The sequence below is a fragment of the Haematobia irritans genome, chromosome 1, assembly GCF_050003625.1.
Source record: "Haematobia irritans isolate KBUSLIRL chromosome 1, ASM5000362v1, whole genome shotgun sequence".
Classification (NCBI taxonomy): Eukaryota; Metazoa; Arthropoda; class Insecta; order Diptera; family Muscidae; genus Haematobia; species Haematobia irritans.
The window spans coordinates 138,758,593-138,785,477 of record NC_134397.1 but is presented as its reverse complement, the minus strand read 5'-3'; the positions used below and the strand labels follow the sequence as shown (position 1 = coordinate 138,785,477).

Sequence of the window (26,885 nt, the reverse complement as noted above, 5' to 3'; positions counted from 1 at the left end):
GAAGTGGAGAATTACACTAATACTGCTTTCAAGACGCAATTTTAAAATTTGAGTTTTGTGTACTTGATACTGAGAAACATATTTAAATTTATTCATCTACTCTTTTCATCAAAGTCCAAAATCTAAAACTTCAAGTATAAAATTATGCCATGCTTCAATACAACGTGTCCTTAAAATAAAGTCTTGAAGGACATTTCATATTTTTCAATACTTTATAACTTTATAGTCATTTAAAAAAAAAAACACTGAATTTAAGAACGAATTCAAAACAAGTATAAACGGCCGTAAGTTCGCCCAGGCCGAATCTTATGTACCCTCTACCATGGATTGCGTAGAAACTTCTACGAAAGACTGTTATACACAATCGAATTACTTGGGTTATGGTATCTTAAATCGTTTTCTAAATTGTGAGTTAGTCCACACGTGGTATATATTAGACAAAAATGTATGTAAGTCTACAAATAATAATGAATCGATATGGACTTTTTCACGGTACGTAGGGAGCCAGAATTGAAATATGGGTAACGCTTATATGGGGGCTATATACATTTATGAACTTTATACGGACCAATTTTTGTGTGATTGGGGATCGATTTATCTGAGGGCTATATATAACTATAGACCGAAATGGACCTAGTTAGGCATGGTTGTTAACGGCCATATACTAGCACAATGTACCAAATTTCAACTGACTCGGATGAAATTTGTTCATCCAAGAGGTTGCAAAACCAAATCTCGGGATCGGTTTATATGGGGGCTATATATGATTATGGACTGATATGGACCACTTTTGGCATGGTTGTTAAATATCATATAGTAAAACCGCGTACCAAATTTCAATCAGATCGGATGAATTTTGCTTCTCCAAAAGGCACCGGAGGTCAAATCTGGGGATCAGTCTATATGGGGCTACATATAATTATGGACTGATATGAACCAATTCATGCATGGTTGTTGGATACCATATAATAACATCACGTACCAAATTTTAACCGAATCGGATGAATTTTGCTCTTTCAGGGGGCTCCGGAGGTCAAATCTGGAGATCGGTTTATATGGGGGCTATATATAATTATGGACCGATTTCGACCAATTTTTGCATGGGTATTTGAGGCCATATACTAACACCATGTACCAAATTTCAGCCGGATCGGATGAAATTTTCTTCTCTTAGAGGCTCCGCAAGCCAAATCTGGGGATCGGTTTATATGGGGGCTATATATAATTATGGACCGATGTGGACCAATTTTTGCATGATTGTTAAAAACTATATACTAACATAATGTACCAAATTTCAGCCGGATCGGATGAAATTTGCTTCTCTTAGAGGCTCCGAAAGCCAAATCGGGGGATCGGTTTATATGGGGGCTATATATAATTATGGACCGATGTGAACCAATTTTTGCATGGTTGTTAGAGACCATATACTAACACTATGTACCAAATTTCAGCCGGATCGGATGAAATTTGCTTCTCTTAGAGGGTCTACAAGCCAAATTTGGGGGTCCGTTTATATGGGGGCTATACGTAAAAATGGACCGATATGGCCCATTTGCAATACCATCCGACATACATCAATAACCACTACTTGTGCCAAGTTTCAAGTTGATAGCTTGTTTCGTTCGGAAGATAGCGTGATTTCAACAGACGGACGGACGGACGGACGGACGGACGGACATGCTCAGATCGACTCAGAATTTCACCACGACCCATTTCGATATGTTACAAACGGAATGACAAAGTTAATATACCCCATCCTATGGTGGAGGGTATAAAAATGAATATTCCGATTTTTGAGGACAAATTGATCTCAGTTCAGTAGAATGTCGTGGGTTCGAACACCAAAAAGTTTTTCAGTGGTGAATTATCCGACTGGTGACATTTCTGAGGGTTTAAAAACTTCTCTAAGTGGATTCACTGCAATGTGGAATGCCGTTCGGACTCGGCTATAAAAAGGAGGTCCCTTGTCATTGAGTTTAACATGGAACCGGGCAGCACTCAGAGATAAGAGAGACGTTCACCAATGTGCTCTTGCTCTTGGAAGAGCAAATTTCATCCGATCCGGTTGAAATTTACCTCGTAATATTAGTATATGCCTTCTAACAACCATGCAAAAATTCGCCAATATCCTTCCATAATTATATATAGTCCCCATATAAAGCGAACCCGAAATTTGACTTCTTAAGACTCATGGAGGAAAAATTTCATCCGATGCTGTTGACATTTGGCTCTCTAATCGCCATAGCCAATCATATTTATTTACAGAATCTTTAATACACGGACGAAAAAGACTGATTTTCATATGTTTCAGTGTAAAAATTATATGTTTGGAACTAAAAGTTTTAGCACATTATTTTTGAGTGCAATCATATAATGTTCACAAACTAACATAACATGTATGCGACATGTATGTTAATAAGTTGGAACATATTATGTTTGGGACATACAATTTTTTAATATAATATGTGTAGATGCAAACATATATTAATTAATTGCTTATAAACATATATGTGTTTAGAAAGAGAGAGTATGCTGCAAATAAAAATATTAAAATAACCAATTGGCGCCTTAAAAATATATACACACAAAGAAAATTTCATTAAAAGTTCTTTCTATCAGTGTAACATATGCCTAAGGTGAAACATAATATGTTTGAACAATACAAACAATATTTTGTTTGGACCAATCCTGATAATATATATATGCAAAGGACGTTACTTAACGAAACTATGGTTGTGCTAAACGCAGTTGGCGCATTCTAACCCTTGACCAAAGGACAAAGCGACATATTCGCCAACTTGCTGCCAATGAAAATATGAACTGCAGAGAAAGAAAAATAGAATTTGGTCTGAATGTGACTACACGGACGAAAAAGACTGTTTTTCATATGTTTGGGTGTAAAAATTATATGTTTGGAACTCAAATTTTTTAACATAATATTTTTAAGTGCAAGCATATAATGTTCATGAACTAGCATAACATGTTTGGGACATATATGATAATATGTTACAACATATTATGTTTGGAACATAAAATGTTTGTAAACATAATATGCTTAGATACAAACATATATTAATTTGGAAATAGCCTATAAATATATTTGTGGTTAGAAAGAGAGACCTAGAGAATATGCTGCAAGTAAAATAATGGAAGTAACCAAATGGCGCTTTAAAAATATATCCACACAAGGAAAATTTTACTACCAGTGTATGCCCTAAGATGAAACATTTCTTTTGCTGAAAAATACAAGTTTAGGGACGAAGAGTTCGAAACGGCCATCGCAAATATTGGCGAGATTCTTGGTACCCTCGTCAAACGCACCCACGGGGTGCAGCTCTTATGGTATGGGCAGCTTTTGGAGCACGATGAAAATCTAAAATATGTTTTGTTCCCACTAAAATGAACGCAGATGTATGTAGATTTATGGGAGAATAATTTAATAGATTTTGCAGATGAGTTACATGGTAAAGTTTAGACTTTCCAAAAAGATAATGCTCCCATCCATGTTGCACGCCTCACAAAAAAAACTTTTTTAAGTCTCGTGATATACCTTTACTGGACTGGCCAGTGCTAAGTCCCGATCTAAATCCTATAGAAGATCTCTGGGGCATATTATCCGCTAAGGTATTTGCGAAGTCCAAGCAATATACAACACCCAAAGAACTGAAGTCTGCAATTACGGCAGAATGGGATAAAATCGATATGGCAACTCTGAAAAACTTGGTATGTTCTATGCCGATTATTAAGTTCTAATAACACTCAAAAAAAAGTTTACTTGGATCCAAAGATTTTGACCTTCCCTTAAGGATTTTGGTATTGATTCCGAGCCAAAGATGCGGCTTCTTTAAAATAAAGAAATATTTTAGCGACCTATCTGGCTTTAAATCTAGGACCAATAAAATTAAAATTAGGATACAGATCTCATTTATCAAATTTGCATTCTCTTTTCGCGGTTTATTAAAAAGGTACTCACGTAAAAACAAATGCCAATTTAAAAATCAAATTTATAACGGATACTTCAAAGTAAAAAATGTTTTCTTAATTCCAAAAAAAAAAACTTTAAACCAAAGACGCTAAATCCTCAAAATAAGTCTTAGCCTATATTTGAAGCGCTTTTATCTTAAATCTAAAGTTTCAATATTTCAGTTAATTTAAGGACAATTTCTTTAAATCAGAAATGTCTTTCTTTACTTTAAGGAAAATTAGCCTAAGTTCAAAGACATGCAACTTTAACGGAGGGACGCAAATTTACAAAATTTGTGTCCTAAATTTAATGAAAAAAAAATTTGAAGCAAAGATTATAAATTTTATTTCATTTTATTTTATTTTTTTCATTATTTTAAAGAAATGTGTCCTGAATATTTTATAAATTTCGCATCCTAAAATTTAGGTTGCGTAATCTTTAATACCACGTCAATATTTTTTTCAGTGAAACAAGGGCAGTACTATATCGTATTAGTTAATCAAACTATCTTAATTTTATTTTGACATATAGCTAAAATATAATTTTGCACATATAAATATTTTTCTATGACTAAAAATTTAAGTATGTATTTTCTGTCAAATCAAATGTTAAGTAAAGATTTAGTTTATGTATTTTAGTAACGTACAAAAGTGCAAATAAAATAAGAAAAAAATGTTTTCAATAAAATTTCTTTATAAGACTAGAACATAAATTTACACGTTGCACAAATAAATTGTATTTGTATAAAAACTAAACATTTTTCATTTATTATTGCACATATGAAATCTTTAACAATTTATACTTCATACTACTTAGTATTGATATTGAATTACTTCCACATTCTTAGAATACCATTAAAGAAAAAACTTGTCCACGCAATTATATTACACCTGTTGTAATTAAATGTTGTTTCCACATTGTATGCCTTACAGGAAAAGAAGAGTAACACGACATTTTTATATAATTTATTTAATTATATTATTGATGGAATAGGCAAGCTTTTTAGTAACCTGCAGACCCAGATTTTGCGATTTAACCCCTAAAAGCACAAGGTCACCGATTCCTCTGAAAAATATATATAATATGCAAAATGGTAAATAAAGTAAATATGCATACCAAATTAAAAAAAAATATGTGTTTTTTTGTTTTGCAAAAATAGTTCTTGTAATTTAAAAAAATACGGTGCGAATTAAATTAAGGACCCCCAAATATGATTTCGGCTCCTCTAAGAGAAGCAAATTTCATCCGATCCGGGTACATTTGGTACATAGTGTTAGTATATGGTTTCTAACAACCATGCAAAAATTGGTCCACATCGGTCCATAATTATATATAGCCCCCATATAAACCGATCCCCCGTTTTGGCTTGCGGAGCCCCTAAAAGAAGCAAATTTTATCCGATCCGGCTGAAATTTGGTATATGGTGGTCATATAAACCGATCACCAGATTTGACCTCCGGAGCCTCTTGGAAGACCAAAATGCATCTGATTCAGTTGAAATTTGGTACGTGGTGTTAATATATGGCCTCAAACACTCATGCAAAAATTGGTCGAAATCGGTCCTAATTATATATAGGCCCCATATAAACCGATCCCCAGATTTGACCTCCGGAGCCCCTTGGAAAAGCAAAATTCATCCGATTCGGTTGAAATTTGGTACGTGATGTTAGTATATGGTATCCAACAACCATGGTTAGGTTAGGTTAGGTTATGTGGCAGCCCGATGTATCAGGCTCACTTAGACTATTCAGTCCATTGTGATACCACAGTGGTGAACTTCTCTCTTATCACTGAGTGCTGCCCGATTCCATGTTAAGCTCAATGACAAGGGACCTCCTTTTTATAGCCGAGTCCGAACGGCGTTCCACATTCCAGTGAAACCACTTAGAGAAGCTTTGAAACCCTCAGAAATGTGACCAGCATTACTGAGGTGGGATAATCCACCGCTGAAAAACTTTTTGGTGTTCGGTCGTAGCAGGAATCGAACCCACGACCTTGTGTATGTAAGGCGGACATGCTAACCATTGCACCACGGTGGCTCCCAAAAACCATGCAGGAATTCATATCAGTCCATAATTATATATAGCTCCCATATAAACCGATCCCCAGATTTGACCTCCGGTACCTTTCGGAGAAGCAAAATTCATCCGATATGGTTGAAATTTGGTACGTGGTGGTAGTATATGATATATAACAACCATGCCAAAAGTGGTCAATATCAGTCCATAATCATATATAGCCCCCATATAAACCGATCCCGAGATTTGGTTTTGGAGACTCTTGGAGGAGCAAATTTCATCCGAGTCAGTTGAAATTTGGTACATTGTGCTAGTATATGGCCGTTAACAAGAATGCCTAACTAGGTCCATATCGGTCTATAGTTATAAAGGGTGATTTGTTAAGAGCTTGATAACTTTTTTAGATTGGTCCATGACATTTACTTTTTGAAGATAATTTCATTTAAATGTTGACCGCGGCTGCGTCTTAGGTGGTCCATTCGGAAAGTCCAATTTTGGGCAACTTTTTCGAGCATTTCGGCCGGAATAGCCCGAATTTCTTCGGAAATGTTGTCTTCCAAAGCTGGAATAGTTGCTGGCTTATTTCTGTAGACTTTAGACTTGACGTAGCCCCACAAAAAATAGTCTAAAGGCGTCAAATCGCATGATCTTGGTGGCCAACTTACCGGTCCATTTCTTGAGATGAATTGTTCTCCGAAGTTTTCCCTCAAAATGGCCATAGAATCGCGAGCTGTGTGGCATGTAGCGCCATCTTGTTGAAACCACATGTCAACCAAGTTCAGTTCTTCCATTTTTGGCAACAAAAAGTTTGTTAGCATCGAACGATAGCGATCGCCATTCACCGTAACGTTGCGTCCAACAGCATCTTTGAAAAAATACGGTCCAATGATTCCACCAGCGTACAAACCACACCAAACAGTGCATTTTTCGGGATGCATGGGCAGTTCTTGAACGGCTTCTGGTTGCTCTTCACTCCAAATGCGGCAATTTTGCTTATTTACGTAGCCATTCAACCAGAAATGAGCCTCATCGCTGAACAAAATTTGTCGATAAAAAAGCGGATTTTCTGCCAACTTTTCTAGGGCCCATTCACTGAAAATTCGACGTTGTGGCAGATCGTTCGGCTTCAGTTCTTGCACGAGCTGTATTTTATACGGTTTTACACCAAGATCTTTGCGTAAAATCTTCCATGTGGTCCAATAACACAAACCCAATTGCTGCGAACGGCGACGAATCGACATTTCACGGTCTTCAGCAACACTCTCAGAAACAGACGCAATATTCTCTTCTGTACGCACTGTACGCATTCGTGTGGTTGGTTTAATGTCCAATAAAGTAAACTGAGTGCGAAACTTGGTCACAATCGCATTAATTGTTTGCTCACTTGGTCGATTATGTAGACCATAAATCGGACGTAAAGCGCGAAACACATTTCGAACCGAACACTGATTTTGGTAATAAAATTCAATGATTTGCAAGCGTTGCTCGTTAGTAAGTCTATTCATGATGAAATGTCAAAGCATACTGAGCATCTTTCTCTTTGACACCATGTCTGAAATCCCACGTGATCTGTCAAATACTAATGCATGAAAATCCTAACCTCAAAAGAATCACCCTTTATATAGCCCTCAGATAAATCGATCCCCAATCACACAAAAATTGTATATAGCCCCCATATAAGCGACCCCCATATTTCAATTCTGACTCTCTACGTATCGTGCAAAAAGTCCATATCGATTCGTAATTATTTGTAGACTTACCTATACATAACTTTGATATATACCACGTATGGACTAACTCACAATTTAGAAAACGATGTTAAGAAGTTTTAAGATACCACAACCCAAGTAATTCGATTGTGGATGACAATCTTTCGTAGAAGTTTCGTAGAAGCAATCCATGGTGGAGGGTACATAAGATTCGGCCTGGCCGAACTTACGGCCGTATATACTTGTTTTGATTTTATTTTTGACTGCAGATTTGATTTTGATTTTTTTGATATGATTTTTTTTTTCTGCAGATTACTCAAGTACAACAAATTTTCCGGAAAAAATATATTTTTAAAAATAGCGCTATGATGTATTAAATACAACAAACTTGATTGCATAGAATTCGGTTAAAATCTTAAGACGTAAGAATTTTTATGATTATATCTTAAAAGATATAATAAGATAAAAAGATATAAAAGGGTTAAAAATACAAAAATAATTCCATTCCAATATTTTAATATTATGTACGATCCAAATATAATTTAATTCGAAAATCTATGCTAGGTATATTTGGACCAGTCAGTGAAAACAACAATTCAAAAATTATTATTTTTTTCATGATAACAAATCCAAATACTTTTAGCCTTCATTAAAGGTTTAGTTATTGTTGTTGAATTTGTAAAGATTAAATTTTTTTTGATTTAGTATTTTTTTGAATCTCCTAACTCCAAGAAAAAACGACATCAATAAAAAATGTACTGAATTTTTATCAATGTATTAAGGTTTTTATTTAAATTAAGTTTCCTATAAGAGTCATTGTCGTCCGGCAAAAATACAACAAAGAGAGATAGTCTAACGTTACTCTCATCGACCAATAAATATTTAATAGTAACAATTTATTGAATACTTGTTTGGAAAAGCATTTAATATTAACATTTGTATTGGGTTTTCAATAAACATTAATTTTTTTATTCATATGCTAATGTAAATTAGCTTTCGAGTTACTGAACCCAAAATATAAACCTACAAAGAACGTACGACGTAAAAGTCCAGTAACTTGCAATTACACGGACGTTTTGCGTATGTTTTGGTATAGAAATTATATGTTTGGAACTCAAATTTTTAACACAATATTTTTAAGTGCAAATATATAATGTTCATAAACTAGCATAACAGGTTGGTTGATAAGTCCCCGGTCTGGCACATAGATGGCGTCTCTAGTATTAAACGCATATTTTTTTATAGTACCAACCTTCAAATGATTCGTGTCAAAATTTGACGTCTGTAAGTCAATTAGTTTGTGAGATAGAGCGTCTTTTGTGAAGCAACTTTTGTTATTGTGAAAAAAAATGGAAAAAAAGGAATTTCGTGTTTTGATAAAATACTGTTTTCTGAAGGGAAAAAATACGGTGGAAGCAAAAACTTGGCTTGATAATGAGTTTCCTGACTCTGTTCCAGGGAAAAAAAATTATTGGTATGCAAAATTCAAGCGTGGTGAAATGAGCACGGAGGACGGTGAACGCAATGGACGCCCGAAAGAGGTAGTTACCGACGAAAACATCGAAAAAAATCCACAAAATGATTTTGAATGGCCGTAAAATGAAGTTGATAGAGATAGCAGAGGCCTTAAAGATATCAATGGAACGCGTTGGTGATATCATTCATCGATATTTGTATATGCGGAAGCTCAGTGCAAAATGGGTGCCGCGCGAGCTCACATTTGACCAAAAACAACAACGTGTTGATGATTCTAAGCGGTGTTTGCAGCTGTTAACTCGTGATACACCCGAGATTTTCCGTCGATATGTGACAATGGATGAAACATGGCTTCATCACTACACTCCTGAGTTCAATCGGCTGAGTGGACAGCGACCGGTGAACCGTCTCCGAAGCGTGGAAAGACTCAAAAGTCCGCTGGCAAAGTAATGGCCTCTATTTTTTGGGATGCGTATGGAACAATTTTTATCGATTATCTTGAGAAGGGAAAAACCATCAACGGTGACTATTGTATGGCGTTATTGGAGCGTTTGAAGGTCGAAATCGCAGCAAAACGGCCCCATATGAAGAAGAAAAAAGTGTTGTTCCACCAAGACAACGCACCGTGCCACAAGTCATTGAGAACGATGGCAAAAATTCATGAATTGGGCTTCGAATTGCTTTCCCACCCACCGTATTCTCCAGATCTGGCCCCCAGCGACTTTTTCTTGTTCTCAGACCTCAAAAGGATGCTCGCAGGGAAAAAATTTGGCGGCAATGAAGAGGTGATCGCCGAAACTGAGGCCTATTTTGAGACAAAACCGAAGGAGTACTACCAAAAAATTATAATCGTTGTATCGCTCTTGAAGGGAACTATGTTGAATAATAAAAACGAATTTTGACAAAAAAATGTGTTTTTCTTTGTTAGACCGGGGACTTATCAGCCAACCTGTTAACATGTTTGCGACATATATGTTAATACGTTAGAATATATTATGTTTGGGACATAATATTTTTTTAATATAATATGTGTGGATACAAACACATATTAATATAGAAATTGCCTATAAACATATATGTGTTTAGAAGGAGAGACCAAGAGAGTATAAAGAAAAACTAAAAATGGCGAATAAGAGAGATATGGCTAACAGTCCAACATGAAGGAATATGTAAAACGGAAATGTTCGTTATTGCTTGTTGACTTTTATAGTTTGTTTATAAATAAATATGTGGAGTATAACATTCAAATAAATTATTTTTTTTTATTTGTAATCCAATACAAGTATGTTTATTGCATTTTGCTACAAGTTAAAAATGGAAGTAACTAATTGGCACCTTAAAAATATATAGTCTAAGTGAAACATAACATGTTTAAACAATACAAACAATCTTTTGTTTGGACAAATCCTGAAAATATATGTGTTTGGGAGTATATGTTACAGAAGCGTTTGTTAGGGTGTAAGTTAATTACATTGAAAAAAAAAAACTATTGAACTAATATGAAAAAATATGCAAACTAAATTTTATGAAACCTAATTTACACAATATTAAAGACAAATTTCTTTAAACTAAAAAAAAAATAATGGAAAGTTCATAACATTTGATTTAAAGACTTTTTCATTAAGTTTAAGACACCAAACATTGCAATTTAGGTGTCTATGTTAAATTTGTATGTCTTTTAATTAAGGTAAACTTTTCTTTAAATAAAGAAAACCCTTTTTCAATTCAACTGAGATATTGAACCTTTGGATTGAAGACTCATTTTGAGAATTTTGCAACTTTGGTTTAAAATCATTGGAAATTAAAAAGTCCATTTTTAGCTTTTAAATATCTGTCATAATTTGGATTTTTAAACTATTTGTACTTTTACTGCCTGTTTATGAAACACAAAATCGACTCGAGACGAATCGTCCGCCTATATTGAAACTAAAATAATTTTAGATATATTTTCTCGAAAATCCTGAATTTTGCCATGGATGTCATATCGAGGCGAACGAAAATTCCACAAACAGGCAGTAAATGTATCGCAAAAAAATTAATGAAAATTCAATAAATCAAATCTAATTTTAATTTTATATAGCACCTTAAAAATGCCAGAATCCTTAAAGGAAGGTCAAAATCTTTAGATCCAAGTAAACTTTTTTAAGTGTACCTGTTTCGTAAGCTAAGTCTTAATAGTTAAATGTACAAATTACCGAAGGAATGCCTGATAGAAACTTGTAGAATGTGTGACACCAAACCCACTCCACATTAATGTAGGGGGTGTGTTTGCTAATGGAAATTTATTGTAATAGCAGAAAAGATAAGATAGATATTTGGCATAAAAAAATCACAATTGTTTTAACTATAAACTGTAGACAAGATAACAAGACACAAGATGTACACTCGTTCTGTCATAAAATGTTCATACCATATACATGGTATTGGTTAAAGTAACCTTAACCCCGGTGAATTTTCACCGACATCTGATAATATCAAGCAAGTTAGGTTAGGTTAGGTTATGTGGCATCCCGATATTTCAGGCTCACTTAGACTATTCAGTTCATTGTGATACCACAGTGATCAACTTCCCTCTTATCACTGAGTGCTGCCCGATTCAATGTTAGCTAAATAACAAGGACCTCCTTTTTATAGCCGAGTCTGAACGGAGTTTCACATTGCTGTGAAACCACTTAGAGAAGTTTTGAAACACTCAGAAATGTCAACAGCATTACTGAGAGGGGATAATCCACTGCTGGAAAGCAGAGATCCAACCCACAACCTTTTGTATGCATGCTAAGCATTGCACCACGGAGGCTCCGACCGATGCGTTGCAAACGGAATGACAAAGTTCGTACTCATATACCCCCAATGTTCGTACTCTTATAACATATATAGAAAAGTTCTAAGAGAAATTGTGGTCATGGCAAATGTTCAAAAAATTATCGCAAGTTACAAACATAGTGGTACCTATTAACCTGGTAAAGAAAGATAAGAATAGTTTGTAATTATAACAAGTTTATATGGCCGTAAGTTCGGCCAGGCCGAAGCTTATGTACCCTCCACCATGGATTGCGTAGAAACTTCTACTGAAGACTATCATCCACAATCGAATTACTTGGGTTGCGGTAACACTTGCCGATGGCAAGGTATCTTTAAACTTCCTAACACCGTAATATATACCACATAGTCCATACATGGTATATATTAAACTAAAAATGCCGATTAAATACGTATATAATTATGTTTAAAGTTTCTATAGAAATACAATTTTGATAAAATAAAATGTTGACAACATTTTCTATAGAAGTTAAATTTGGAAACAATTTTCTATAGAAATAAAATTTGGAAAAAAATTTCTATAGAAATAACATTTTGACAAAATTTTCTATAGAAATAAAATTTGGAAAAAAATTTCTATAGAAATACAATTTTGACAAAATTTTCTATAGAAATAACATTTTGACAATGTTTTCTATAGAAATAAAATTTTGACAATGTTTTCTATAAAAATAAAATTTTGGTAGATTATTTTTGGCTCGAGTGGCAACCATGATTATGAACCGATATGGACCAATTTTTGTGTGATTGTGGATCGGCTATATATACCTATAGACCGATACGGACCAATTTTGGCATGGTTATTAGCGGCCTTATACTAACACCACGTTGCAAATTTCAACCGGATCGGATGAATTTTGCTTCTCCAAGAGGCTCCGGAGGACAAATCTGGGGTTCGATTTATATGGGGGCTATATATAATTATGGACCGATATGGACCAATTCTTGCATGGTTGTTAGAGACCATATACTAACACCACGTACCAAATTTCAACCGGATCGGATGAATTTTGCTCCTCTAAGAGGCTCCGGAGGTCAAATCTGGGGATCGGCTTATATGGGGGCTATATATAATTATGGGTCGATGTGGACCAATTTTTGCATGATCATTAGAGAACATATACCAACACCATGTACCAAATTTCAGCCGGATCGGCTGAAATTTGCTTCTCTTAGAGGCTCCGCAAGCCAAATCGGGGGATCGGTTTATATGGGGCTATATATAATTATTGACCGATCTGGACCAATTTTTGCATGGTTGTTAGAGACCATATACTTACACCATGTACCAAATTTCAGCCGGATCGGATTAAATTTGGTTCTCTTAGAGGCTCTAACCATATACTAACACCATGTACCAAATTTCAGCCGGATCGGATGAAATTTGCTTCTCTTAGAGCAATCGCAAGCCAAATTTGGGGGTCCGTTTATATGGGGCCTATACGTAAAAGTGGACCGACATGGACCAATTTTTGCATGATTGTTGGAGACCATATACTAACACCATGTACCAAATTTCAGCCGGATCGGATGAAATTTGCTTCTCTTAGAGCAATCGCAAGCCAATTTGGGCGGTTGTTTTCAACCCATCAATTAACCAGTTCAAATAGTTAGAGAAACAGTTCTAAAAAACAATCCAACAATTTTACTATCTTCTTATTATCTAATTTTTACAAATTGAAAAACTTTTTCGCTCTTTCGCAGGTTTTGAACCTGGGTTTACTGGCACAATAACAGAACGCCTTAACACACTCAGCCACAAACGCCATTGAACATTGATCGGACGTGTTTTTCAACTGTGTTCTCATCGCCTCTAACAATTATTTGAATTTTTCATTGAAACGTTAACGTTTAATCATTGAGACTTTTTAAAATTCAAGTATAAGTTCCTGTGCTCAAACAGAAATAAAATGCCCAAAAGAACTGTTCGTAGTAGTTTGGTAAAAACGAAAATAAATTGTCTCAAGTGCAAGAAAGTTATTAAAGAAGAAACGCAAAATTACATAAAATGTGATAAGTGCGAGAAAACATTTCACCTCAGCTGCACTGATTTAACGAAGAGAGAGTTTGAGATGTTAATTGATAACGAGAGTGAGACATTTGAGTGCGAATATTGCAGAGAGGAAGAGGATGATGACAGTGAAAGAGAGAAAGAGAGTGACATAAAGAATGAATTGAAAACAATAAAAACTGAGTTAAAGCAATTGAAAAAACTTGATAAACTAGATCAGCTGTCTGAGTCAATAATATATATGTCAGAAAAATTTGATGAAATCATGAAAGACGTGAATGAAAACAAAAAGAAAATATCACAGCTGGAAAAACAAAACAAACAATTGAAAACAGAAAACAAAGCTTTAAAAGATTCAGTAAAGGATTTAAATAATTATCGAGTTAGAAATGATTGTTTAATTAGTGGAATGAAAATCGGTAGCGATGAAAATCCGAGGAGTGCTGTAATGAATCTATCGAAAACTATTGGTGTAAATCTGGAGAAAAATGCTATTGAAGATGTTTACGTTATTGGAAATAAGAGACAAAATGAAAAGAAAACTATTGTGGTGAAATTTACTACTAAAGCAGAAAAGGAAAAAATAATGGAAGCAAAAAATAAACTTAAAGAAGATGAGAAAACAAAAAATGTATATATAAATGACTTTTTGAGCAAAGAAAATATGAATTTGTTACATCATGCAAAAACATTGAAAACGATTGGTTACCAACAAATTTATTCTCGCAACGGGAGAGTATATTGTAAAAAAACTAATATTTCAAGACCTCAATTATTAAGATGTGAAGATGACGTTGACACAATGCTTTTGAACGCTACTACAAATAGGCATTGGAAGAGAAGATCTGAGGTGATGGCAAGAGGTGCGGAGACAGAAGATCGGGAGAATGGCGAGGAAGATGATGATTATTTAACATCATGATTTTCTGTTTAAATATATTATTTTGAATTAAATTTTCTATTTTTTGATATTAATGTTAAATAAAAATAAATATTTTAAAAGTTTTCAATCTTTCCAAAAGAATATTTGTAATTTAAAGCAATCTTATTTCACAATAGTAAGTTTGAATAGCAGAAGCGTTTCATCTATTAATAAATTCAATCGTTTGAAAGGATTACTATCGAGTATCCCTATTTTACCGGATATAATAGCAATTCAAGAGACTTGGTTTCAAAATGCAATCACTCAAATTTATTCGATTCCTGGTTATAAGGTAGTTCATTGTTGTAGAGAAGATGGGTATGGAGGAACATCGGTTTATGTAAGGGATAAATGGGTATATACTGTAGATTATTGCAAAAGTGAATCGTTTTTGGATATTATTGCTATTTCCTTATTAAACTTTAAAGTTAATGCAAGACCAATGAAATTTTTAACTTTTTATCGTTCTCAGAAATGTTCTGTTGAACAATTTAAGTTTACACTGGAATCAATGTTGAATGATCACGCTGGAAGTCCAATAGTTTTGGTTGGAGATACTAATATAGATCGTTATCACAGCTCTTATTATAACGAAATGCTGGATCTCTTTCAGAGTTTTGGATGTGAGAATGCTCATGAGATGGTTACAAGACCTTTAAGTAATACTTGCATTGATCATGTGTTTTCCAATTTTGTAGAGAGAGTCGATGTTGACTCTGTGGAATGTGATATTTCAGACCATAATTTAGTTTTTTGCAAGATAAAAAGTAAGATTATGAGAAATGATTTTGTGGAGGTAATGAAAACTAAGTGTGACTACCAAAAGGCCAAACGTTACTTATCAGATGAGTTGTCTCCTGACTTTGGTTCACTGAATGTACAGGATCAGACAGACAGATTAACATCTTGTATACAAGGTGCTATTGCATATTCAACAACAGTCAGTAAAACTTTGAAACATGCTAGGTTTATGATGACCCCATGGATAAATGTAAATTTACAGCATTTGATAACGATTAAGTTTAAATTGCTGAAGAGGAGAAAGAAGGAAAGAGGAAATGAGGCGATACAGGATTCCTTAAAGAGGATTAGTAGAATAATTAGTATTGCCAACAAGAGAAGTAGAGAGGCGTATTATGCAGAGAATATTGACAGGGCAGCAAATGATCCCAAAAGGGGATGGAATTTTATTAATGAGGTTCTAGGGAAAAAGGGGCATAAAGAACTAGAACTTAAAGACGTACAAGGAAGAAGGATTTCAAATAACTTGGATAAGGCGAATGCACTCAATACATACTTTTTAGATTCTGTAATGAGTTTGAGGCGAGGAATTTTAGTTGATCCTGGGGATAACATTAATATTTTCCATACATTGTCAGGTGATATAGATTCCGTATTTTCCATTGAACAAGTCGATAACAACTGTATTATGGAAGTTATAGAGAATCTGAAGGCAGGTAAGAGTCCAGGACATGACGGCATTTCTTCCATATTCCTCAAAGAATGCAGTGAAATAGTTTCACCTTTCTTAGCAAAAATTTTCAATGGGATGATCAGTTTATCGATATATCCAGACATTTTGAAATTACATAGAATTGTTCCTATACCCAAAATAGTGAATGCTAGTGACGTATCTAACTTCAGACCAGTGGCCGTATTGTCAACAATAGACAAGATTTTTGAAAAGATTATCTATGATAAATTATATACATACTGTGAATCGAATAATTTGCTTTATGAGAATCAATATGGATTTAGGCGTGGATGCGGAACAGAGGAAGCTGTATTAAATGTAATTAAGTTTATTTGTAGTGGTTTAGACGGGGGATTCAATGGAGTTGCTGGAGTATTTTTTGATTTTTCAAAGGCATTTGATCTTGTCGATCACCAATTATTGCTGGAAAAAATGCATATCTATGGGATTCGAGGGAAAGAGTTTTTATTATTTAGAAGTTTTTTGGAGAATAGGAAACAGTACGTTGATGTCAGTAAATCGAAAAGTTTTGTGGGGCCCGTAGTGCACGGAGTTCCACAGGGGAGTTGTTTGGGTCCATTATTGTTTTCCATTTTTATTAATGATATCCGGAATCTCCAGCTTAGCGGAAAATTATTTATGTTCGCTGATGACATTTGCTTGTTCTATCCCTATAAATATGACATCGCTCTGCGTGCAAACATAGAAAGGGATTCTGCATTACTCTGTGAGTTTGCACGAGTAAACAGACTAGTTCTGAACGCTGATAAAACAAAACTTATTCGATTTCGACCAAATCCTTCAGTTAACAACGATTTCAGTGTCTATATTGATGGAAAATCAATACATGAATGTATAAGCGTAACATATCTAGGCGTGATGTTACAAAATAATTTAGCATGGGATTGTCATATACGCAGTTTAAAAAGGAAAATAGCTCCCGCAATTGGATTTCTCTACAAGATGAAAAACAAATTAAACACAAAGACAAAATTAACAATATTTTCCTGTTTAATACAATCGCATTTAAATTATATGGTTACATCATATGCATACAATAAAAATAATAGTGAGCTAAGATCACTTCAATCTATGCAAAATAAAGCTTTGAAAGTTGTTTTTAATCTACCTCCAAATTTCTCAACCTTGTCGCTATTTGAAGAGTTTGCAAAAAATATTTTACCAATCAATGGTTTATATAAATATAATATTTTAAAGTATGTTTTCAAGTGTAATTACAACATTGGTTACCATACAATAAAGTTCTATACGAATCAAACAAATTTTAATACAAGGAATAGAATGAATTTGCGTTTGCCCAGGTGTAGATTCGAAAAAACAAAGCAACGGATTGATTATATAGGTGGCTTAACTTACAATAATATTCCACTCGAATTGAAATCCATTCAACGTATATCGAGATTTAAGGAAATGAGCAAATACTATCTTTGCAATAGCTTTGAATCGCTTCTGCTATAATTGTAATATTTATAATATTGTAATTTGAAACAAATATTAAACCATATATGAATGAACCTTTTAAATAGGTATAATTTTTGTTTTTAATATTGTATAAATAATTGGCCAACTAGTCCCATTAATGCCTTATGGCGCGGGACAGACTTGTATTGTATTAAAGTTGAATTCTTGAATAAAATAATAATAAAAAAAAAAAAAAAAAAAAAAAAAAAAAAAAAAAAAACACATTCGTAGCGTCGAAACGTCAATTTAAATGTTTATGATATTGGAAGATATATCACACATGGTTTGTATTGCATCGAATTCTACCCATAGTGCATTTATTTATTTACTTTTTCCAATTATACGAGTACTCACTTCAAGATAAACCTGCAAACCTACATGTGTGCAATTACAACCTGCATAAATATCTGTGATGAACATAGCCGCAATCACGTTTCATTGAATTGCCTAGTTAATTAATTAAAAACAGCAAAAACATGGAACGTGATAGCAATTCCTAAAAAACGGCCTATATTGCTACAGCAGACAAAGTTGACAATTTCAATTCAATCATTTTTATACCCACCACCATAGGATGGGGGGTATATTAACTTTGTCATTCCGTTTGTAACACATCGAAATATTGCTCTAAGACCCCATAAAGTATATATATTCTGGGTCGTGGTGAAATTCTGAGTCGATCTGAGCATGTCCGTCCGTCCGTCCGTCCGTCCGTCCGTCTGTTGAAATCACGCTAACTTCCGAACGAAACAAGCTATCGACTTGAAACTTGGCACAAGTAGTTGTTATTTATGTAGGTCGGATGGTATTGCAAATGGGCCATATCGGTCCACTTTTACGTATAGCCCCCATATAAACGGACCCCAAAATTTGGCTTGCGAGGCCTCTAAGAGAAGAAAATTTCATCCGATCCGGCTGAAATTTGGTACATGGTGTTAGTATATGGTCTCTAACAACCATGCAAAAATTGGTCTACATCGGTCCATAATTATATATAGCCCCCATATAAACCGATCCCCCGATTTGGTTTGCGAGGCCCCTAAGAGAAGCAACTTTCATGCGATCCGGCTGAAATTTGGTACATGGTGTTAGTATATGGTCTCTAAAAACCAGGCAAAAATTGGTCCACATCGGTCAATAATTATATATAGCCCCCATATAAACCGATCCCCCGATTTGGCTTGCGAGGCCTCTAAGAGAAGCAAATTTCATCCGATCCGGCTGAAATTTGGTGCATGGTGTTAATATATGGTCTCGAACAACCGTGCAGAAATTGGTCCTCATCGGTCCATAATTATATATAGCCTCCATATAAACCGATCCCCCGATTTGGCTTGCGAGGCCTCTAAGAGAAGCAAATTTCATTCGATATGGCTGAAATTTGGTACGTGATGTTAGTATATGGTCTCTAACAACCATGCAAAAATTGGTCCACATCGGTTCATAATTATATATAGCCCCCATATAAACCGATCACCAGATTTGACCTCCGGAACCTCTTGGAAGACCAAAATTCATCTGATTCAGTTGAAATTTGGTACGTGGTGTTAATATATGGCCTCGAACTCTCATGCAAAAATTGGTCGATATCGGCCCATAATTATATATAGGCCCCATATAAACCGATCCCCAGATTTGACCTCCAGAGCCCCTTGGAAGAGCAAAATACTTCCCATTCGGTTGAAATTTGGTACGTGAAGTTAGTATATGGTATCCAACAACCATGCAGGAATAAGAAGTTTTAAGATACCACAACCCAAGTAATTCGATTGTGGATGACAGTCTTTCGTAGAAGTTTCTACGCAATCCATGGTGGTGGGTACATAAGATTCGGCCTGGCCGAACTTGCGGCCGTATATACTTGTTTATTTTTCCAAAGATGGAATCTTTATCCAAAGATTCAAAATACCCATAAGTAAAGATTCCCTAAACAAAAAAACATTTTTTAAGTAAAGGAAATTTTGCCTTACATTGAAGATATATGAATGCTGGAAATTTCTAAATTTTAAATGCTAATATTTGGTTTCCTAATGGTGTTTGATATAACAATATTTTCTCAGTGTACATTCAAAAAAAGTTAGCTTGGTTCAAAGAACTTTCATTAAAATAAGGGCAACTTGACCTTAAGTAAATTTATACTCAAAGCTAAAATAATAATAACAAGTATATACGGCCGCAAGTTCGGCCAGGCCGAATCTTATGTACCCACCACCATGGATTGCGTAGAAACTTCTACGAAAGACTGTCATCCACAATCGAATTACTTGGGTTGTGGTATCTTAAAACTTCTTATTCCTGCATGGTTGTTGGATACCATATACTAACTTCACGTACCAAATTTCAACCGAATGGGAAGTATTTTGCTCTTCCAAGGGGCTCTGGAGGTCAAATCTGGGGATCGGTTTATATGGGGCCTATATATAATTATGGACCGATATCGACCAATTTTTGCATGAGAGTTCGAGGCCATATATTAACACCACGTACCAAATTTCAACTGAATCAGATGAATTTTGGTCTTCCAAGAGGTTCCGGAGGTCAAATCTGGTGATCGGTTTATATGGGGGCTATATATAATTATGGACCGATGAGGACCAATTTCTGCACGGTTGTTCGAGACCATATATTAACACCATGCACCAAATTTCAGCCGGATCGGATGAAATTTGCTTCTCTTAGAGGCCTCGCAAGCCAAATCGGGGGATCGGTTTATATGGGGGCTATATATAATTATTGACCGATGTGGACCAATTTTTGCCTGGTTTTTAGAGACCATATACTAACACCATGTACCAAATTTCAGCCGGATCGCATGAAATTTGCTTCTCTTAGGGGCCTCGCAAACCAAATCGGGGGATCGGTTTATATGGGGGCTATATATAATTATGGACCGATGTAGACCAATTTTTGCATGGTTGTTAGAGACCATATACTAACACCATGTACCAAATTTCAGCCGGATCGGATGAAATTTTCTTCTCTTAGAGGCCTCGCAAGCCAAATTTTGGGGTCCGTTTATATGGGGGCTATACGTAAAAGTGGACCGATATGGCCCATTTGCAATACCATCCGACCTACATAAATAACAACTACTTGTGCCAAGTTTCAAGTCGATAGCTTGTTTCGTTCGGAAGTTAGCGTGATTTCAACAGACGGACGGACGGACGGACGGACATGCTCAGATCGACTCAAAATTTCACCACGACCCAGAATATATATACTTTATGGGGTCTTAGAGCAATATTTCGATGTGTTACAAACGGAATGACAAAGTTAATATACCCCCCATCCTATGGTGGTGGGTATAAAAAAGTATATTACAAGCTTTGTTTTAACGAAAAGAATTTACAAGTTAAAAATCTGAATTAAATTAATTCAGTACTTGTGTTTTTTTATATATATTTAAATTGGAATGCAATGTATTTTATATGCGTTTAAAAACCTGTGAGCTGGTTATCATTATCGATACCCAAAAACTTCAATTTCTTCGGTATATATTTGTCTGTAAAAATGGTGAGAATATTAAAAAAATTAAATTTGACTTTTGTTCAATCATTGCGAATGAATTTTATACTATTATAAAGCCAAAATAATTTTTTATTTGATGTTTGTAAAATGGAATGGTTGGTTCACAAAAAAAAATTAGTGCTTCAGTGTTTCTCATTTGGGCTGGTGTAGAGATTTGTTTAGAACTAGCCGATTCCGACCCTCTTCGCTTATAAGGAGCATTTTGCGTTAACTATTTCGAATGATAAGATAATAAAATAATCTCTCTGAAAAAAAATCCAAAGGACTTGAAGTTTTTTTTTTATTCACATGAATTAGGATTTCAATTTATTACACTCAAAAATCAGTGATTCCACCAGGAAAGAAAATTTTGGTTAATTTTAGGAAATCTTAACTAAACTGTATTACAAGCGCAGTTGTCTATCTGATTTCACAAAAATAAGCAAATATTTTTCGATAAATTCAATTATTTTTATATTTCACTTGTTAAAAAAATTGAAGGAAAAATTGGAGTTTAAAATTGAAAAATTATCTTTAGCTCCAAGATGGACGCATTATTGATAAAATTTACAAATTTTAAGAAATTCTGAACTATCCCACAATACACGAATTTACAGATTTATGTACGTATGCTTCAGTTGTGTATAATTTTTCCCCTTTTAACGTCAAGGAAATTTTCTCAAAAACTCCATGAACTAAACTAGAATAAAAATTTGTTGAGTGTAGTTGGATTGATAACGCCCATAGCATTATTAGTCGTTAAGCAGAATCGGGCAGCACTTATTCTTAAGAGAGCATGCACACATGGAAGAGTTTCATGTGTTGTGTATTAAAATTTCTCCCACCGATATTTGATAAAATTTTAACACAATTTGATGAAATATTAATTTGAAATAAAATTATTGTTTTTTTTATCGGTAGATCCCCTTCAATGAAAATATAAAATTTCTTGAGTCTAACATTAAAAGACATACACACACACGCTTCTGTAACATATACCCCAAATACATTCTGCTTCAAGCATATCTATTTTCAGGATTGATCCAAACAAAATATTGTTTGTATTGTTCAAACATATTATGTTTCACCTTAGTCATACAGTGGTAGAAAAAAGTTTTAATTAAATTTTCTTTGTGTACATATATATTTAAGGCGCCAATTGGTTACTTCCATTCTCTTACTTCCAGCATACTCTCTGGGCCTCTCTTTCTAAACACATATATGTTTAAAGGCTACATATTATATTTACAAAAATGTTATGTCCCAAACATAATATGTTCTAACATATAAACATATATGTCCCAAACATATTATGCTAGTTTATGAATATTATATTCTTGAGTTCCAAACACATAATTTTTACATCCAAACTTATGAAAAACAGCATTTTTCTTCCGTGTAGAACTATTAACATGGACCGCTCGTAATGTTATCATACAAAAATAATAAAACAGAGAATTCTTTTAAAGAATAGGGCCAGGGGATCAAGATGCTTTTCCCGAACATGTACCGTTAATTTCATATAAATTTATGTTTTTTATTTAAAAAAATGTTACAAGAAGGAGCTTTTTCTACCGAGCAAATATCAAAAAATTAACCACATAGTTCCAATTTTTCCTGCAAATTTCATGAAACTCGGAAATTTGTTAATTTTCTAAATATCAGATAAAAAGGAGGTGACATTCCCCAACTAGATGTCGGAAAATCATGTACACTGTATTAATTTAATCATCATGCCCACGTTTCGAAAAAGTTTAGATTTTGCACTATTCTTAAAAAAAAAAACAAGTATATACGGCCGCAAGTTCGGCCAGGCCGAATCTTATGTACCCACCACCATGGATTGCGTAGAAACTTCTACGAAAGACTGTCATTCACAATCGAATTACTTGGGTTGTGGTATCTTAAAACTTCTTATTCCTGCATGGTTGTTGGATACCATATACTAATATCACGTACCAAATTTCAACCGAATGGGAAGTATTTTGCTCTTCCAAGGGGCTCTGGAGGTCAAATCTGGGGATCGGTTTATATGGGGCCTATATATAATTATGGACCGATATCGACCAATTTTTGCATGGGAGTTTGAGGCCATATATTAACACCACGTACCAAATTTCAACTGAATCAGATGAATTATGGTCTTCCAAGAGGTTCCGGAGGTCAAATCTGGTGATCGGTTTATATGGGGGCTATATATAATTATGAACCGATGTATACCAATTTTTGCATGGTTGTTAGAGACCATATACTAACAACACGTACCAAATTTCAGCCATATCGGATGAAATTTGCTTCTCTTAAAGGCCTCGCAAGCCAAATCGGGGGATCGGTTTATATAGGGGCTATATATATTTATGGACCGATGTGGACCAATTTTTGCATGGTTGTTCGAGACCATATACTAACACCATGCACCAAATTTCAGCCGGATCGGATGAAATTTGCTTCTCTTAGAGGCCTCGCAAGCCAAATCAGGGGATCGGTTTATATGGGGGCTATATATAATTATGGACCGATGTGGACCAATTTTTGAATGGTTGTTAGAGACCATATACTGACACCATGTACCAAATTTCAGCCGGATCGGATGAAATTTGCTTCTCTTAGGGGCCTCGCAAGCCAAATCGGGGGATCGGTTTATATGGGGGCTATATATAATTATGGACCGATGTGGACCAATTTTTGCATGGTTGTTAGAGACCATGTACTAACACCATGTACCAAATTTCAGCCGGATCGGATGAAATTTGCTTCTCTTAGAGGCCTCGCAAGCTAAATTTTGGGGTCCGTTTATATGGGGGCTATACGTAAAAGTGGACCGATATGGCCCATTTGCAATACCATCCGACCTACATCAATAACAACTACTTGTGCCAAGTTTCAAGTCGATAGCTTGTTTCGTTCGGAAGTTAGCGTGATTTCAACAGACGGACGGACGGACGGACGGACATGCTCAGATCGACTCAGAATTTCACCACGTCCCAGAATATATATACTTTATGGGGTCTTAGAGCAATATTTCGATGTGTTACAAACGGAATGACAAAGTTAATATACCCCCCATCCTATGGTGGTGGGTATAAAAAACAGAAAAGAGCGACCCGTTCCCCAAACAAATATAGCAATATAAAGCAAGGGCGAGGCCTCCCTCTCCGACCAAATAGCGAAAAATAAAGTAGCGGATCTTTGCCTAGATGCCACACCAACCATCCTTGAACATTTTAAGCAAATCGAAGAACCCCAATTTTCAAAAAGTAGTGCACAGAAAAAAATTTCACGAAAATTTTTCCAATTAAAGTTTTAATTGGGTTTTAAAAAATATTCAATTAAAAACTTAATTGATTCAACAAATTTTTTAATTGAAACAAAAATCAATCACTAAAATTAATAGTATCAAATAATTTTTTAATTGGATCAATAATTTTTTAATTGACTTTCAATTAATTTTTTAATTCATACTATCACTTCTGTGGCATGCTTCTTTTGCAGTGTAGATAGATAGATAGATGGGAGAAAATGTAAGCAATCGATAACATCGTAATATCGAAATTTTTAATAACAATGCCTATTCCACTCCACTTTTGAAAAGTTTACTTCCGACTTCGACTTTTGCTATTATTGAACATCAACTTCTTTGAATTGAATTTGAAATATTTGGATGTGAAAATATGATATTTTTGTATACATATTAGACAATCGTATTAATTATGTATAATATTAATTTTAATTAAAAAAAATATATATTTAATAAATGTATATATTATTTTTAATTTGTCGAAAATATTTATTTATTTATTATCATATATAGTTTAGTTAAAAAAAGTATAAAATTAACCTACATATTCTTTCCTGGAGGGTTCAATTTTTTTTGAGTGTAGATTACTACGTTCACTAAAGGAATTCTCAAGTGTAATTCATAATATTAATATTAATTAATTATGACATAGATAATAATACCTTTGTTTCAGAACAATACATGATTTTGATATATAATATTCCCATAGATATTACGAAATTTGATGAAATACTATAAGCTTGTAATAAAATTGACATTACAACATTTACCATGAGTTCTTATTACACATTCTGTTATTAAAAATATAATTAAACAACTTCTGAATATTTAATTATACGTCTAGCTTCTATTTCCCGGAATATGATTCAGAAATATATTACAAATTGTGTTTTCCGCTGGGTTTAGTTTTATTTTTCCATCAGAATATAATACAACATTGTTTCTACCTATCATACAAAAATCTTTGATCAATTACGTCACTATGATATGATTGTCATTTTAACACTTTGTAGTCTACAATGAAACAGATATTAAGGTACATAATATGAAGGATTATGTAGCCTAATTTTAAGGGCACACAATTTCCACAATATACATATTTTTTAGTAGGTTTTTAAAGATATTTTATTTAGAAGAACGCCAATAATGCTCGTTAATTTTTTAATTAAAATTAGGATACTAATCTATTAAAATTATGTCCTTCCGTTAAGTTAATTCCTTTCAAGTAAATTATATTTTGATTCTCTTTTTTTTGAAAGAGATATGCAACAAATGCTTCACAACGGACTGTGTTTTTTGAAGTCCCTTCAAAAAAACGATCTCCAATCCAATTTAACTGAACTTGGGAATATAGTTTTAACGTAGACCAATAAAATGTTCATGTTCCGCTATAGGATATAGAATCCGATTTAATTGACATTGGGTATATAGTGCTATCTCAGCCTAATCAAAACCATATGATAATTTGCTTTATATCGGTCCATGTTTCGACATAGGCCCCATTGGATTTGACTTCTTAAAGTTATAGAGTTTGAAATGGAATTGTCGTCTACGAGTATGATGCGCATTGAATTGGAAATGTAGTGAAAGACGTATGTGAAATATCGTTTATATCGTTCTATTCATAGAGACCGATATCTATCCCAATCAGGGATGGAAAATACAATTTTTAAGAAAGTACAAAAAAGGTACATTTTACTAAATTTCAACAAAAATTTCACTGGAAAATTATTGTCAAGAGACTAAATTTTAAAGAAAATAAAATTTTGATAAAATTTTCTATATAAATAAAATTTTGCAAAAATTTTCTATAGAAATAAAATTTTGCAAAAAAAAACTGTAGAAAAAAAATGTTGCAAAATTTTTTCTATAGAAATAAAATTTTGCAAAAATTTCCTATAGAAATAAAATTTGTACAAAATTTTCAATTGAAATAAATTTTTGACAATATTTTCTATAAAAATAAAATTTTGCAAAAATTCTATATAGAAATAAAATTTTGACAACATTTTCTACCGAAATAAAAAATCGATAATATAGAATCACATTCTTTTTTCGACTAAAACATTCTTGAAGTTCAATAAAATCCGGTTTTTGACTATGTCTTTTACAAAATCGAGATTTTCTTCCCACATGAACATGTTTGTTTTGCCATATTTGTAAAAGACTATTAGCAAATAAGGTTGATAAAGACTTTCTCAAAA

General features: G+C 34.0%; 2 protein-coding genes across 6 annotated transcripts in view; one reads left to right on the top strand and one right to left on the bottom strand.

The window, feature by feature from the left end:
- The window catches only part of Ctns (lysosomal cystine transporter cystinosin), a 70,137-nt gene that overhangs the window by 25,083 nt on the left and 18,169 nt on the right, over positions 1-26,885 (bottom strand). The gene's annotated exons all lie outside the window — the stretch shown is intronic.
- LOC142231945 (uncharacterized) lies at positions 13,898-17,655 on the top strand. The gene is made up of 3 exons (XM_075302625.1): positions 13,898-14,144; positions 15,058-17,557; positions 17,613-17,655. The coding sequence occupies exons 1-3, from the start codon at positions 13,898-13,900 to the stop codon at positions 17,653-17,655; spliced, it is 2,790 nt and encodes a 929-aa protein (XP_075158740.1).